The 17,126-nt window shown below is 41.6% G+C and overlaps 1 protein-coding gene across 2 annotated transcripts in view; it reads right to left on the bottom strand.

Annotated features, from left to right (window-relative positions):
* Positions 1-414: 414 nt before the first annotated feature.
* GCN1 (GCN1 activator of EIF2AK4) overlaps positions 415-17,126 on the bottom strand; it is a 43,598-nt gene continuing 26,886 nt past the window's right edge. The window contains exons 36-58 of one of the 2 annotated variants that reach the window (XM_075110834.1): positions 16,782-16,896; positions 16,123-16,302; positions 15,561-15,781; positions 14,740-14,808; positions 14,452-14,590; positions 14,148-14,344; positions 13,649-13,791; positions 12,758-12,875; positions 12,112-12,327; positions 11,584-11,748; positions 11,013-11,174; positions 10,463-10,555; positions 10,085-10,228; positions 8,842-9,111; positions 8,446-8,559; positions 7,707-7,937; positions 6,895-7,088; positions 6,383-6,497; positions 5,138-5,234; positions 4,084-4,229; positions 3,370-3,474; positions 1,702-1,920; positions 415-1,101 (exon numbers count right to left, since the gene is read on the bottom strand). In XM_075110834.1, coding sequence (XP_074966935.1) covers positions 976-1,101; positions 1,702-1,920; positions 3,370-3,474; positions 4,084-4,229; positions 5,138-5,234; positions 6,383-6,497; positions 6,895-7,088; positions 7,707-7,937; positions 8,446-8,559; positions 8,842-9,111; positions 10,085-10,228; positions 10,463-10,555; positions 11,013-11,174; positions 11,584-11,748; positions 12,112-12,327; positions 12,758-12,875; positions 13,649-13,791; positions 14,148-14,344; positions 14,452-14,590; positions 14,740-14,808; positions 15,561-15,781; positions 16,123-16,302; positions 16,782-16,896 — 3,579 coding nt within the window. In that variant the 3' untranslated portion in view covers positions 415-975. Of the gene's footprint in view, positions 1,102-1,701; positions 1,921-3,369; positions 3,475-4,083; positions 4,233-5,137; positions 5,235-6,382; positions 6,498-6,894; positions 7,089-7,706; positions 7,938-8,445; positions 8,560-8,841; positions 9,112-10,084; positions 10,229-10,462; positions 10,556-11,012; positions 11,175-11,583; positions 11,749-12,111; positions 12,328-12,757; positions 12,876-13,648; positions 13,792-14,147; positions 14,345-14,451; positions 14,591-14,739; positions 14,809-15,560; positions 15,782-16,122; positions 16,303-16,781; positions 16,897-17,126 lie in introns of both variants that reach the window. The other variant, XM_075110832.1, reaches the window with a different exon arrangement.

Below are 17,126 nucleotides of genomic sequence, written 5' to 3'. Positions count from 1 at the left end.
ATAAAATTTTAAAAAAGAGGTATATGTGGCCCGGTAACATAAAATACTGCTTTCTTGGAGCAGTACAACTCATTGACAAAAAAAATAAAAAATCTGTATGTTGGAAGTGCCAAGTATCTTGTGAAGCCTTTGAAGACATAAAAATAGAGGATTTTTCACAAGTTGAGTAACTACAAAGCTGTCTGTAGTCAAAAATACTTCAGAAATTAATGGGAATAATTGCTTACAAATTTCATTAAATGTCAGTTCTGGCTTGGTTTTAAACCATAGCTTGCCTCACTTCTGCAAAAGGCTTTTAGAGATTACAGCGCTACCCAAACTGCATGCCCTAGAAAAAGCAGGTCCAAAAAGTAAATCACAGTTTAAGTTTGTTGACCAATGAATTTGCTAAAAGAACAGTTTACGCCAGAAGGATCAAAGTCAGAGCCTTTATTAAATGTTCCTTCTTTAAACAGGCTGCATTTAATCCCCCTTTCGCATTTGTGATTTCTAAGGCTACTTTAAATACTTTGTTTTACAGGGATTTTCAGTCTTCAGAACCGTCACAAGCAGCAAGTTAGCAGTACACAAAAACAATACACTTTAACTTTCACCAAGTTCTATTGCTGCAACACTTCCAGTACTGGAGTTTTTGCACAGACCCTGGAAAGGAAACAGGTGTCACCAGAGTTTAAGCCTGATGTGCTCTAGCCACATCTCACAATTGGCCACAATTGACCAGTATTGATTATTATATCTGTTTCTTGCGCATTATCTGTTTCAAAAAGGGGACCAAATTTTCAATTTTCAGCTAATGTGAGTCTAATTAAGGCTATTCTGGTATATTTGATACTAAAATACTCTTTGGGAGTCCTTTTCATGAGATCCCATCAGAATTGACATTTTCAAAAATGAAAACATTTAAAATAGGTGTTTGAGTTGAAATGCTGATGCAGCGGTTGGTTCAGTGTCTTCTTGTCTTCCGGAGCTTTACTATCATGTCAGTATAGTGTCATCTATCTGTTCATCAGAGTCAGCCTGGCCAGCCAGCTTCTTCAGAGATCTCCTGCAGCTTTCGTTGAGAAGCTCCAAGCTGGCAGCATCTAGAATCTTGGAAACTGACTGTGGAAGGAAGACAACACCAATTACCAATTCCTTATGACATACTGTTCAAAGTAAGAATAAAGGTGAGCACCTTACAAGCTATACTTATCTAAAATCTGTCAAACATACCAAAATCCTTCATCTGGTTTTCCAGGCATGGGAACTATCCAAAAGCAGCTAAGGCTCAGAAAAGAGGTCTGGAAATGGATGTACAAAGTAGTCCACCCTAAAATACCCTCCCTAGCACCACTAGTGCTGCGGCAGGGTTACACAAGTGACAAAAGCGATAAACTTGCAGTCCCGGCTAAGGGAACTACAGCACAGTGAGGGCTGAAGGCATTTGAAAGCAAGGCTACTACATTAACCGTGGGAGGTATGTTAAACACCTTGAGTAATGCTGCACTGTAAGGTTGCACTGTATCAGTACTGCTAATTTCTTCAAGGCTTAGCATGAGAATAGCAATAAAGGCTTAAACACCAAAAGGAACGACCCACGCCATCTATATCAGGAGACCACCAGCGTGTTCTGAGGCTCCAGGCACAACGCTTAACCACACGCAGTGCAGTGCCGCGCCGCCCAGCCTTCTACCAACGATTACGTCTGCTTCTGTCTCGTACCTCAAGCACTTCTTCACCCGCTCGCATCTTCAGAAGATTGACAATAGCTTGGTCACTGTAGGCTCTTACACTGGTGTTTTTGTCCTTTGTGTTGTCCAGAAGCGCTTTGAGAATTGGTTTAATTGTCTGAGGATCCAGTGAGGGAAGATGGTTTTTATTTGCCCACCAGATCATCTTTTCTGCAACTAACTTTATGTCACTGGATGAGTTCTGGAGACACTGAAGGAGGCAAAGATGGACTTGAATTCAGGTATTCCAAGGACAGGTATTAAAGCAATAGTTTATCTTTGTTTTTTTCTAATTTAAGTATTTTAAACTATAACAAAAAAAACCCAAGCAGTTTTCAACTCACAGGTATAAATGAGACAAACTTGTTATCAAAAAGTCAACAAGTTTGACTGAAGTGTGTAACAGTCGGAGAAGATCAAACCTTGAGAACAAGACACCTTTCAAAAGAAAACTTCTAAAAATGCGGTTGATGGCAGGGTCACACGCTTCTCTTCCAACTCGCTCAGGAAATGACAATGACCACTAAGTGCAGCAAAAGCTGATAAGTGTCAGCGCCTCTGTAAAATACACTCAATCAGCAGCAACAGCCAAGTCAGCCTCTAGTTGGGGAATAAGGCGCACTTCAGTAGCGCATTCCATTATTTAAAAAAAAAAAAATTTAGAGCTTTGCATTTTTTATTTAATCTCAACACATTTAAAACATGAAAGCTAACATCTGAATGTCAGCTGCATTTTAATGCTATGATGAAGGTATTGCGAGAACTGCAATACTTGTATTTTAATACAATATTATCATACAAATTAGTATATAAATGTAGGATTTCAAACAAAAAAAAATCGGCTTTGAAGAATGATGTCCTGCATCACCATGTCAACCTGCATGTTTGGTGGTTTTCCAAGCAAACTGAAAAGAAATGTAAAACCTGGAAATATAACACATTTTATTTACAATAAAGATGACAGACAAAATAAAAAGCACACTATCTTCCCCTGTCTTTTCTAAGACATTAAAAATATCCTGAGGTTCTAATGTTCAAAATTCAGATCCCCTCTACCCATGAGGGATACTTTATGGGAAGGGGAAAACAAAAAAAAACCAGAACCAAGTAAGAAAGGAATTTTGAGGTAGAATATTTAAATAGATAGGGATTTTAAAAAGCGTTGACTTCAGTCTCTCTTATTTCTGTCTTTCAGAGCTACTCCCTTCCACAAAAGTGGAAGTCAAAAAGTACTGCAGCAAAACCAGGTAGGAGGAGGTGTTTGATGCATTTCTAACAAAGGCCCTTTGACCTTTAGCAACCCTAAAAATCTGACCGCTCCACCCACTCCTCCCTGTTTCTCTGCTGGCTGTTTGTTACTGCAAAGGAAAAACTGAAGTTTACCACAGAAAGATCAAAAGGCAGATTTTCATTTTACAGCAGGGGAGCAGTATTGCAGTCACAACTGCAAGGCAGGCTGATGAAGTGATTCTGTCTGTACTTTGCCACAAAAAGATACATCCAGATTTTCAAGGATCAGAGGGTTTAGAGCTTCCCAAGATAAGGCAACCGAGATTTCCGTTTTTGCGCACCATACAGAAACTGAACAGAGAAAGCCGCCCACGAGTTAGCTCAAACAAAGGGTCAGATCATGCCGGGTAGTTCCCATAAAACGTCTTACCTTAATAAAGAGGTTTGACAGTTTTGGAGGCAGGTCCCCCCCTCCTTCCATGTGGTATTTCATAAGAAAGCCCATCCCTCTGATGCCACTAACTGCAATGGGAATCTTCAATGTAAAGACAAAAATAAGTGTTGTTACAGCAGAGTTCAACAGCCTTTATAACTAGGCTTACGGGCTGGTGAGCTTCTGTGGAAGGCTAACCAGATCTTTCAAAAAACTGTAGCATGCAAAGCAGGAAAACACTGGTTAATGTTACTGGGTAATATGACCAAAAAAAAAAATCATAATGCGACAACTATGAGCCATCTGGAGGAAGGTGGCAGGTCCCACAGAGGCCCCAGGTTCCCGACACCAAATCACTCATTCAACCCTAGATTTAAAATGTTCCCGCTAAAACAAAATATTTGTGCTTCTTGTAAACCTGGCCCACGAATGAGAACTAATAGGGTAACAGAAGTGTAATTTACTCCCAAGGAAAGCTATTCTGCAGTTGAAGATTATTAATCCTCATCTCCACAGAGATCAGAACTCAAAGAATAAGAACAGCCATGTAATTTCACTACAAAACTGCATCTAGCCAAGGGAGAATCTTCAGATGGCACTTGGGGATTTTTGTTCCGTTCTGTTCGGTGACACAGGGAACCTGCGCCCCTTTTGGAACTTCTCCCAATAAGCGCTTGCAGCGGCACTCACCCGCCCTTGGGTGGCACTTACCCTGTCAGCAGTGGCATTGCTGAGGATCATCTCCTGAACGCTGTTGTAGTATTTGGGGGAACACAGCCTGCTCGGAGCAACACTTACAGCCACAGAGAGCGCCAGGCTTCGGCCGTGCCTCACCATCCAGTCAATGCCAGAGACATCTGCTGCAAATGAAAGAACGAAACAGTAGCAAGGCTCCTGCTATCCCATCCCGCTTAATCTAAGAAAGCTTTTGTCAGTTTGTCAATTCACTTCCATAAAGTGAAATAATAAGCAGCATCTAAAGCAATGCGTTGCTTCCTCCACTCCTCCCAAACAGCCGTACAACCCGTGCTGGAACACAGCGCCTCAGCCAGACAGGAACACCAGACCCAGACAAGTGACTCTGTCCTGTTCAACCCTACTGGCCTCACATCACTTACTGCATGGAGTAGCTTGGCACTGGAATTACACAGGCTTTGACTCTCTAATAAAACTGTAAAAGTAACCTGTAATTCGAAACCAGCTACCGGATTCCCTTTTTAATCCCACAGAGGAGACTAATCCCATAGCACTCCCATCCACTAGGAGTTCCTATGAAGTTAATGGGTTTTTTTCTAACTTAGAGGCAAAGTAGTTAATTCTCCAAAAACATGTGAAGCCATCAGATGTGGACTGCAATTAGCCAATCAAAGATCACAGTGGCATCAAAATGTGGAAGGGCCCTCCCCCCCGCCCTGCCTGAACATCCTGTCACCTCCCATCCTCTCCGTGTCAGCACCAGCAACCACTCGCCAGGCTGGTACTTTTCATTATCTCATCTGAAAACAAATCCAGAAAAAGTAGTATGGGTAACCCCCAAGTATAGCCACTACCCTCTCCCCCTGTGCGCACCTACATGCCAGGGTGCACAGATTAAGAGCCATGAGCAAAGAAAAGCACAAGAAAATCTACAGCAGAGATTCAGGTTGAAGTTAAAGAGGAAGAACTTAAATAATTAAGTCACCAAGCTTGCCTGAACCAATGGCTAAGCACGTATCTTCCCCTGCTGTCAGAATCAGTTACGGTCACCGTAAACAGCTTCACCTACCCAGTAAGTGCTGGTGGAGAACAGTACTGAGCTCTTCTTCTGACAGAAACGCACACAGTTCTGCTAAGCAGCCAGCTGAGGCCATGCGGGTGGCATCCTAACAAGAAAAGGGAGAAGAGTACCACCGGGTGAGCTCATTACACATCAGAGAAGTGGCAAGACGAGCAAGTGACGGAAGGTGACATGAAATAAAACAAGGAGGAATAAATATTAGTAGACACCCTTCACTCCTGTTACCTGTGGATTTCTGTCAGTTCAAAAGGTTTGTTGTACATAATGGAACTTAAAGCCAAATCCACAGTCAAAAAAAGCCAGCAGAGAAGAATTAGAGATTTTCTATAAATTCTGATTTGTTAAATGGAAAAGTCATAAAGATGAAAGTCAATGTTTTAAAAGACGTGTTAAGTTTAGGTTCACAGTCTAGAAAGTATGCATTGCTTCCAGCCATCTCTAGATGAGCTCATCTCCATAATAAACTTTTAATTAATTTTTCGTTTAATTAATACTTTTAATTTACAACTTCCAGGCTTGCTTATGTGACTGTCCCATGACTACTCCTCTCCACCCCGAAACTTACAACCCAGTAGGGATTTATCAATTCTTCTATTTCTAGCATGCCTGTGTTGCACAGATTAAAGCGTAAGGAAGAAATTACTAGATGATGAATTTTAATCTCACAGACGATACTGTTGTTATCTGCCATATACAGAAGACCCTATATTGAACTTGGAGAGCTGCTTACTCATCAGAGAAAAATCTGCCATTATCTGAAAAAATTCTCACGCTGAATGACAAACCCCACCTGAGAGCCTACAAACACAAATCTGTGCATATAGTGAAGGTATTGCAGGTATATATTTCTCCACGATAAAAAGCAAATCCTGACTTCAGAGTTGCCTCAGACACGTTGGTGAGGAGCTGCAGGTCGAACCCAGACACAGTTGCTAAGGAAACATGAAACTCACAGACTTGCAGTTACCGGTGCTTGGCTGGGCATCTCTAATTCTTGCACCTGACTCTCAGCTAACACACTACAAGGCTCCAATGAGATTGATTTTACAGACCATATTCAGTTTGGTGAGTAATACCCAACCACATGCCTCTTTATGTAAGTTTCTTTCCACTCTATCATTGGTAATTTCCCCCAGAAGTTATTTTAGAAAATACTTGTTAGAATGTCAGATTTAAAATCTAAGAATAAGACTGTCTACAGCAGGGATCCTTTGCAGCTGGCTGAAGCAGTACCTCATCATGTCCCAGCATCCCTAGAAGCACCGTGCTGATATTCTTCCTAATTGCAGCATCAACTTTTGCACCAGCTCCTCGTGTTACAAACCGCAGAGCTTGCAGCATCGTGTCCCTAGAAGTGATCGCAACGTACAGTCAGACATTGCCTCTCCCCCCGTCAGAAGAAACTGAGCTCTGGATGCCGGTAACAGCTCCTTACACAGCAATTACACTACAGGTACACTACAGGTTAGGAGACTGATACTCTCTCTGCAAGTTGAAAACTCCACGCTAGAGAATGCTTCCACGTTTGCATACTTGTGTCCATCTCTTACAGCATTCTTTGCTTTACAGCCCTTGATTAACAGTCAACTGCTTTCACTAGTAACTAACTCCTACTCTCAGAATTAAAGGGAGGAAAAAAAAATAGAGATTCTACACAAATAGCTACGCTAGTGTTGTTCATTCATCCTAGCCCTTTCTTTCATCCTTAATAAGCAGGAAGATCTGAGATATCACCTATGGCTTACCTGATGGCAGAGTCATCACTGGAACGAATTCCATTCAGGAGCTCCGTAAAGAGAGGATCCACTTTTACATGGATGACAATGAGTTTACCGAGAGCATCAGCAGCTTTAAGGCGAACAGCACGGTTTGAGTCTTGTAGAGCTTTGGTGAAGGTTGTTTGCAGCTGGGGCAAAAATGGTTTCAGGGCAATCTCAACCTATACCAGAGATGAAAGAAGGGAAAGTGGTGCAGTCAAGTCTGAAACCATGGCTAGAAATCAAAGCCTAAAAACAGCATGACCTCTTCTATAACAGTTACCACAAACGGCCCTTATTCAACATCTAACATACTACTAAAATAGGAAAAACATCTAACAATACCACAGAACTGTTAACCTTTTCAAATCTGATCTTATTTTCTGCACACTGAAGTAGAGGGGCAGCGTTGCTGAAAAATTTTATGCCATCGTGAACAGCCTCCTGCATACAGAGCACTAAATAAAAGCTCAGCTCCATTCAAGGATACATAAGATGATCATCTTTGCACTTAATTCACAGAAATGGTGGAGAGATCAATGACATGGTAGTTTTTAAACATTTGAAAGTAGGATCAACATTTTGCAATCTCTCTAAGCAGCCCAGTGAATCAAGCATTGGGGGCTTTTCTGGTAGGCCAGAAGCTGCTGGAAGAATACAATCCCGTTACAGTGCCATTCCGAAGTATCAAACCCACGCCAGCAGACATCCTGGCCCTATTTACATGAACAGCAACAGATATTTCTGAAGGTTACTGTGGAAAATGTTCACAAACCGCAGTCAATTACTTTGAATCTTACCTTAGCTAAAAGAAGGCTTAGTGTTTCAAGCAGAGCCACCTTGACATTCCAGCTGAACCGATCTCCCAGGATCCGAATAAGTGGCCCAGTAATGCTCACCACAGATGGTTTAAGAGCTTCAGCAGAAGTCAGCTTAATAACAAGCCCTAAGGCCTTTGCTGCCTCCTCCTTCTGCTCTGGATTACCAGTTAAAACACCTTCCCGCAGCACCAGGAGTATGGAAGTCACTCCCTGTCATGAAAATCAGGTAAGAAGGCTTAGAAGCTAAGATGCAAAAAATATGTTTCTTATTTTTGCTCCTGTTATACACCAGATGCACAAACTTGGAGAGTCTCTCTGAATTTCCTGTTGACCTTCAGCTGCCTGCTTCCACATTTACAGATACTTTTATTTGGTTTGATTTCCTGCATCTATGCCTTACTAAGCCAGTTGCTATGAGAAAAGTGGTGGCGGCTCAGGGAATTTTTAAACCAGAGAAATCTGGCACAGAAGTCCAGCCTTACTCCCCCACAGAAAGCAGCCAGCAACCACGACTTAGATGCATAACAGAATTGTCAAAGATCTTGTTACAAGAGGAATCTTCTGTAGGGTAACTTAAAGGCAGCAGTAATCTGCAACACACAGGTTTGGAATGCCCCAATAGTGACTGGTTTTAATAGCTGCAAAGTCGTATCAATCAGTTCCCCCAAAAAGCGGGGTATTGTGGCTGTGACGAATCATGCTCATTCTGATCCTTTACCTTCTTAGGAATGCAGAATCCTGGCACATGCTTGCCTTTAGCCTCATTCCCTACAATCCTGATATCCTTGTGCAGGTCCTCAATGAGAGCAAGCTGGTTCCCAGCATCTAATTTCTGCAGGAGAGAGGGGTAAGACAAAGATGAAGGCAACATGGCAACCACCTATCCTTTCTGAATTCCTCTCAGGCGTGGCAAGACGACACTTGTTTCCTGCCTCCTTGTTCATAGAGCTGAAGTCAAGCTCCTCTTACAACTCTCAAATATTTGCAGCATTTGCAAATGTAAATGTAGTTTACCATCAAAACAGAAGGTTCAATTTAGGCAGTATTTTACCAGCTATCCCTGTTTTCTCATTGCCAGGCATTACCACTGTAACCTTTTTAAGCTGCCTCTCACCTTGGTGATTGAATTAAGTGCATCCCAGCTTTCATTCAGAACTACAGGGTTGGTATCATTAAATAGACGTATCAAGCCTGAAACCAAGCTCTTGAGATGACCAGTATAGTCTGCTTTTGTCTTGGAGCAGTAGATATTCAGAATGACAGCTGCTGCCTGTCTCATTCCCAGCTCAGGGCTGCGGGTAGCTTCTAGTAAGTCTTCAATTATAATTCTTTGTCCAGCATCATCTTCCACAGACAGGATTACAGACTGGCAGTTTGCCATCTCCTAAAGAGTCCAAATTAACTTTAAGTTAACTCACAAATAGAACAAAGCCAGATTTAGACCCAGGTTTCCCCATGTTATCCACAGCATTATGTCTTAAAGAAACACTGCAACATATCCCACTTGCTAAGCGTTTCTCATTAAATAGATGGTCACATCACCATTAAAGGCTCGATTCAGCCCTGGAGCAGGGAGAGGTATATAACCAACTCTTAAAATTTAACAAACGACCAAACTCTACTGAACCGATTGCTGCACAGGTCGCTCTCCAGCTGCAGGAGGGCTAATGTACAAAATTGGAGTAGCTCAGTCTCCTCATGTTACTCACTCCGCAGAGACTGTACGTCTTGTCAAATAACATTTTCTTTATTTAGGTAGTTTAATGCTGTGTGTTGTAATACGAATTACAAGCATGTCTATGGGTACATTAGAGGTCTCCAGGCAGTCTTGGGGCTAGAAGCTGAGCTAATGGGCATCTACAGCATACAGACAACAGGACCCTCACTAACATTCCTGATTCACTAATTTATGTACGTGTCTATTCACAATCACAACTCCAGGATGTTCTCTAGAGTCCAAATACCAGGTGTTTCAGGAAGCAGCACAGAAAGAGTGCTGCATATAAAATAGGAGATTTCCTCCCTTCAGCCCTTTAATCTCTCAGTCTTCTATACCAAGAATAAATACAAAGTTAACTAGACACTCTGGCAGTTCTCCAAGAATAAGTAAACTGAGAATTGTGTCTTGTTGCAGGCCAAAGAGACTTTTATACGGATACAAATAGATTTGGAAAGCATACGTTTTTCAACTCACAATATGCTACCAGACAAAAAGGCTCATCCTGAAGCAGCTAATGGACTGAATTAAAATATGCAATCTGTGAGTCTAGAGAACACAGATTCTGTGCTGGGAAGTAAACCCAAAGCTCTATCTTCAGGCAACCTGTCATAACAGAGAGCTGAGCCATGCTACTTGCCAACTGCTCTTCACTGGTCCCCAGCTTCTCTTTCAGCGCAGACATCATAGCAGGCAGGATGACACTCAGGTGCCGTGTCAGAGCATCCCCTGCCACTGATGAGAGGAAGGCTAGCACGCGGGTGTTCACAGGGGGAGTAATCAGCTAAAAAACCAAAGACAATCAGAAGTTTTTTTCAGAAGGAATCTAAATTCACCTATGACATGAAAAATTTCTAAGTATAAATGCATGACAACCCAACTGACAATGTTTTGAGCATAAAATCAGAAGAAAACTTCAGCTATGCTCTTCCTTTTGGCATACGAGTCCAAAGAAAACTGGCAGCAAGCAGAGGAAAAAGCACAGTTCTGAAGTTTAAAATTTGTTTCCAAATTGTACCTTTGGCACCAAATAAGGCAGCACCACACGGCTCTTGACAGCCATAACTTGTTTAAGGCCATCCACAGCAAAGTCAGACATTTCTTCGTTATTCTACAGGGAGAGAGAAAGTTACAAACCTGAGAGATGATCTGTGACACACCAACATAAACCCTATTTCAAGTGAGCATTTACCATGTGATCATATAACCAACATACAAGTCCTTCTATCTAAAAATGCTCTCATACTATATAGCAAAAACCCAAACCAAGCTCCTCTGTCACATCAGAAAGATTTTCTGTATCAGGAATGGTGACCAAACAACTTAAGCAGCTGACTATGGCAGTTCCCTAGCAGAGCCAGATGTAGCAATTCTTAGGCCTATGCTTTAGCCACAAGACCTTCCCTACCGATGACTAGGATGACTCCATGGAGGAGACAAAATAGAGCTGCCATTCCCTAGAAGGTCTGCCTCTACGATCCTGCTTCTTTCTCCTTTAAGCTAATTATTCAAAACCTGTCCCACAACATCATTAATCGAGTTGTTGACTAATGTTGAGCCATGCTTACCAGCTGCTTCAGCAAAAATGGCAGAATGTCTTCAAGAGCTTGATGTCCAATTGTTGAGTGCAACTGTTCAAATGTTTTAGCTGCAGCCTCTCGGACTTCTTCCAGAGGGTCACACAGCGCTTTTCTCACTGTAGGAACTAGGGACTCGGAGAAAAGCAGTACCTGAAGATGTAGAGATGAAATTACAGAATATATAAAGCACAACAGACACACGCGTCTCGGTAAGAACACAGAATTTGCACAAATTAAACTAAACTGCTGTTCACTTGAAAGATGTTGGAAGAAAACCAGGATTAATCAACACAAATACTTGCTGTACTCTAAGGCTACCTAGTGGATGATTTCTATCATTATACCTCATAAAAGTCAGAACTGTGCAATGTTTTATGTTTACCAAGAGACACAAATGCATGTATTTGCCTGAACAGCAACTCATGTTAGTTATAAGCCCTGAATTCAGTCCATAAAACAAGTCCAGCACTAGCTGTATTATTCTGTCTCAACTGCAATACCTGCAACCTAACATAAATATCTAGGAGCCTGGAGATTTCACCTTCCAGACAGAACTTACCGCATCCCTGCTGGTAGATTTCATTATCTCACTCAACCCAATGCAGACTCCTTGTCTCTCATCACTCTTGGCCGACCTCAGTCCATCTTCCAGAATAGGAATGATTTCAGGAAGGATCTTCTCTCCCAACTTTCGGACAAGGTCTCCTAGCGTCCGTGCTGCAACCTGTCCCCAAAAATTTATTCATGAACTATTTTCCTGTTTTATAAAACTTAAGAAGGTGAACGGTGAGCGGATGTTAACTTTTGACCATAAACTACTGTTCACAGTATAGAGAGAGCAGTAGGAATGGAAACCCTACTATCGCAAGAAACCAGAGATAAATGGTTTCACTGTCTTCACAGCTGCCTTCAGCAAAGGGATAACTCCGACATACTCATGCTCCGAACAGTTAAATTAATGAATTTAAAAGAAAATTACGACTAAATATAGGAAAAAATATAGAAAATAAAGAAAATAATTTTCCTGTATTCTTCAGGAATTAGTTTGTATGGTCACCTGCAGTAACAGGAAGGCATGATTTCTCACCGTTCGCTTATCTGCGCAAGTACTGGCCAAGAATTTCAGCAGAAGCCCAAAGAGGGTTGGCAAAATTTCACGCAGCGTGCGAGGAGTGTTTGAGACTACAATCTTCCAGACATGTAAGGAGGCCTGACGCACGACCAGCTGGGTGTCAGAGCGGCCCATGTACAGCCCTGCCAGCACCCTGTTCCTCCTCTCCACACCAAGAGCATTAATAATAGCCTGAAAAGATACAGAAACAACATTGCATTATCCACTCCTGAAAGAAGAAAATATGTGATTATTCAACATGTCTTTCTAGTAGGCTTTCCATGGTGATTTAAAAATAAGGTAAAATAAGATAAGATAAGATAAGATAAGATAAGATAAAATAAGATAAAATAAGATAAAATAAGATAAAATAAGATAAAATAAGATAAAATAAGATAAAATAAGATAAAATAAGATAAAATAAGATAAAATAAAATAAAATAAAATAAGATAAAAGAAAATAAGATAAAATAAGATAAGATAAGGTAAAATAAGATAAGATAAGATAAAATAAAATAAGATAAGATAAAATAAGATAAAATAAGATAAAATAAAATAAGATAAAATAAGATAAAATAAGATAAAATAAAATAAAAGGCACAACAGACAAGAACAGCTTTACCTTGTTTGACTGGGCTGTTCCAAAGTTGTCATCCTCTGAGGCAGTTTCTGTCGTCATTTTTCCAGTGACTCCTGAGATATGGAACAGAAGATCTCCAAGGAGCTGAACTGAGCTAAACCTGGCAACAGGAGCAAGTCAAGTGTTACAAACAGGGTATTCAGGTGGTACCTGTCCAAATACGACAGTACGTCAAGTACAGTCATGAACAAAACGCAGTGGAAGGAGCTGGGCCAGCACTGAAGGGCTGCACGGGCGGACACGTAAGATCAGTCTGCCTACACAACTAAGCAGCATGCTAAAAGAGAAAGGGAAGGAATGAATCCCAGACTGGAAGAGGCTGAGAGAATTCCTGTATCAAAGCAACGCATCGGGGAATAGCCTGGACTCTAGGAAGCAACAACATTGCCAGTATCTGTCTCAACCCAGAAGACACTCACCTGGGAGAAGCGCGCTCATCAGCACTCAGCTGACACACGCCTTTTAGCACCACTAATTTTTGAGCGATTGCTATTAGCTGCGAGTGCTCCACTGCCCATTTCCATACAGAGGAGACCAGTAACTTACTCAGCATTTTGAAAAATGGAAAACAGTACAGAAGGGCTAAATATTGCCACATCAACTGCCTTGGAAGGGCTTTTCAAAGTCACTACCAGAATTAATAATCTATTAGGAATGCTTTGCAGGTACCAGGAAACCCGATCGACGGCTGGCAGGACTTCTCAGCCTCGGTGCTATAAGGCATTGTGTTCAAATCAACAGGCAAAAAGAGACAAGTGCTTCTGCTTCCCAGAGGGTCTCTGCATTTGCTTGAGGAGCAACACAGAGTCTAAATCACACCAGTTTTTCAACCATGGAAGACAAATGTCTGTGAATAAGATGGTTAACCCATACCTTATCCTCCACAAGTCATCAAACAGACCATCCTCAAGCTGTGGCAGGAGAAGTGCAATGGCAGTCTCAGCGTACATACTTATGATTCTCTGGCCAGCGCGCAGGGCAGTGTCCCGCACAAACTCATTCTCGTCTGCCAGTGCCTGAAGAGAGGCAGAAAAGTGTCCGTGAAAACGGGGCTTTCTCACTACAACATACAAGACCAACAGGAGGAAAACCAAACAAGGTTTTCTCTCTCATCCATGGAAAGTAAATGAACTGTAGAGTTGTGAATGCACAAAGGTGATTTCAAGAAATTACTAGTGACTACAAACAAATGACAGTAAGCAAATAACTTGGAAGAAGAAATAATTTATAATTTTTAAAATATATTTTATATAGTCCAGCAATGCTGGACAAGTCTCTGCATGTCTCAGTTCCTGGATATGATGCTGAAACTACTCTGGAGGCTTCTTTTTATTCTCTAATAAATAGAACTCTTTGGGCCTTTGTTACGTACCTTAAGGATACAAGGAATGATGGGACCAACATATGGAGTGAACTTGTCTCCAAAGGTAATTGGCAGGTAGTTGAACATCATGATATAACCATCTCGTACATGTGGAGCAATATCCACTTTACTGGCAGTAGCTACAATCTCTGGCATAAGTTTCTCCAGCTTTTCTACCCCCAAACCAGCCATAACTTCAGCCAGACCTGGAAAAAAAATCAGGGAACAGAGCTGATGAACACCAGAAAGAACAAGCTAATCTGATTTAATAGGAGAAAGTCCAAACTTGGTATTCAGACACAGTTGTCCCCACCTTGAGCAGCACCAGATCGATCCACTGAGCTCTGCTCATATGTCAGCGTCTCCATCAGCCATGGCAACAAATCCTCAAAGCAGGATTCTCCCATCCCCTTCACCATGGCTCCCAGCGCCTTTGCAGACACTGTACGCACCTAACAGGCAAGAGGAACAGAAATAGGCAAAATCTCCAGTCAAAGTTACTAAGGCAGATGTGTCAGACTGATTACAGATCTACAGGAGATTAGGACAAAGTCTAACCTAACACACTGAAACACAAACTGTATTTGTACAAAAGACTTACTTCGGGTACAGGATCCAGCAGAGACGCCTTCAGTCCAGGAGTCACACTGGGTAGGTAAGGAGCCAGATCCTGAAACAAAGAGCCCAAAGAGTAAGAACTAGATTCAAAATGAGAAAGAAACACAAGTCACCTTCATGTAAAGGGCATTCAGCCCCTTATTATCCAAGATATGGAGGTGTATGATATAGCCATCATCCCTAACATCCCGAGGGCTTAATCAGTTGCTTTCACAATCCTGCAAATAAGCACAATGAATTGTTCTGCAAGTCCAAGAAACAACACTAGTTCCATGCTGATCACTCAAAACCTTTTTGATGCTCACTTGCAACCCGGCACTTTGTATCTAAGGAAAATCCAACACTCTTAACATTTACACAAGGTTTAAAGGTAGAGATTATCAGCACAAAAATTAAACACAGATCTTTAGCCTACAGTGAGTTTCTACAAATAGTTTTCAAACAAACCCTGGACCCATTTGTAAGCAGCTGATCTGTGTTTCACTGGTACTGGTTCTGCTTGTTTGTTTGTTAAGGCATTTCTTATATGGTAAAAATTACAAGACCTTTTCGCCGGGATAAATCTGGTAATAAGTAGATGACCAAAGTACAAAACCAAGTCTTAAGCACCTGAGAATTTCCACTGTCTTTATAGCCATTATCTGGTTCATTTACCTATATTTAATTAAAGCAGCTGCATGGATTCTAATATTGTCTACCTTAACAGCAAAATCCAAAATCAAATAAATTCTCTCTAGCACTTGCTCTGTTATCTCCTACACAGTAAATACAGCACGCAGTAAGAGAGCTTTTTCAGCACCGTACCTTCTGATCAGTCAGGGAGTACATGTTCCCAATGATCTGGGCTGCCATTTTCCTGGTGTCCGTGGAACGATCTTGAAAAGCTCTCTGAACAATTGGCATGATCAGTGCTAAGGATGGCGCATCAATGAAATGGACAAATTTGGTATCCAGTAGAGTCTGCAGACACTTCTGGGTCTTCCTGGAGGGGTCGGTGAGAGCATCCAACAGAACTGGAGCAATTGCTGAACATTTTTAAAAGGGAGAGAAAAGACTTTATTTGTACATGAAACAAAAATGCATGTCAGGGTGAGCTGGTGTTCTCTCATGGGATGTTTTAGATCCTTCTAAAGCAACTAGCAGCACAGGGACTGAGGAAACCCTATTAACACAAGCTGACAAAATGTATAAGTGCATTCAAAAAGCCTTGAAGCGGACAGCTGCTGTTAAGCTTTCACGTTAGACTTTGCTAGGAGTAGTTTCATTTCTGTAGAAGTTTGGATTTAATCCTAAATGTTGTGACCATAAATCTTGCTGTTATAAACCACAGTCATGTCAGGACATTAGAAATGCAGGCAGTTCTTACCCAGGATCTCTGGATTCCTGATGACAGACCCAATCTGCCTGAGAGCTTGCTGGCCTGCATTCTGCACCTTCACATGAGAGTCTGTGAGCACTTCAGTGAGTTTTGGCACAATATTGGGTAAGCAGGAAGAGAGCTGTTTGGGAGCGCAGTACGCCATAGCCCCCAGCAGTTCCACTGATCCTGTGCATGAAGTACACAAAAAGAAAGAAGGAAAAAAAAAATACAAAACACAAAACCATACACAGTATTAAGAAGAGATATGAGAAGATGATCACATTTACCTCAAACTCAGATCTACCAGTCGCAGAACACACAGAATGGCTGAAATGCATTAAGCCACTCTATACCACTTAAAGACACTAAAAACATTTTTTTTTCCTTTGTACAAGGGAAAAGAAGAAAGGCAGGAAACTTCCAGCTTCTGAAGTACTTCTAGAGATGGGGCGTAAAAAGTGTCCCTTGAATCTACTGGGGAAAAAGAAGTTGTTCAAATGCGTCAGGGAACTCATTTGTATCTCAAAAGCTGTAAGTTCCACAGTCCCTTATGAGACAATAAACTATCACAGCCATGTGTAGGGGTGAAGGAATAAACAAGGGGAATGACAGCGAAGGGAACTGTAGGTTACTCTCAGTCACGTCAGTCAGATATTGGTCCATACCAGCTTTGGTTCTCCAAGATTCCTCTTCCAGTGCTGCAAGAAGTGATGGCAAAACCAGCTTCACTCCATGAGTACTCAAGTTGCTCATCACAGCTTTGGCACAGTCATCTGCAGCCTCCAAGGAGAAGAGATCATTTACAAGCTGAATCACAATGCGTATTATTTCCTTCCTCAGAGACTCAATGGGAACAAAGCCTTCACGTAAAATAGCGCCTAACTACAACGATTGAGCTAGCCAAATAGCTCCCAATTAATGGTCAATGAAATCAGATGCTTTCAGTTATTAAGATGATAAGACTCTATTAGTGGTATCTCAAGGGACAGATCTACCTTTTCAGTTTGCCT

The sequence above is a fragment of the Phalacrocorax aristotelis genome, chromosome 15 (assembly GCF_949628215.1).
Source record: "Phalacrocorax aristotelis chromosome 15, bGulAri2.1, whole genome shotgun sequence".
In the NCBI taxonomy this organism is placed as follows: Eukaryota; Metazoa; Chordata; class Aves; order Suliformes; family Phalacrocoracidae; genus Phalacrocorax; species Phalacrocorax aristotelis.
This window is presented reverse-complemented; position numbering and strand designations above follow the sequence as displayed.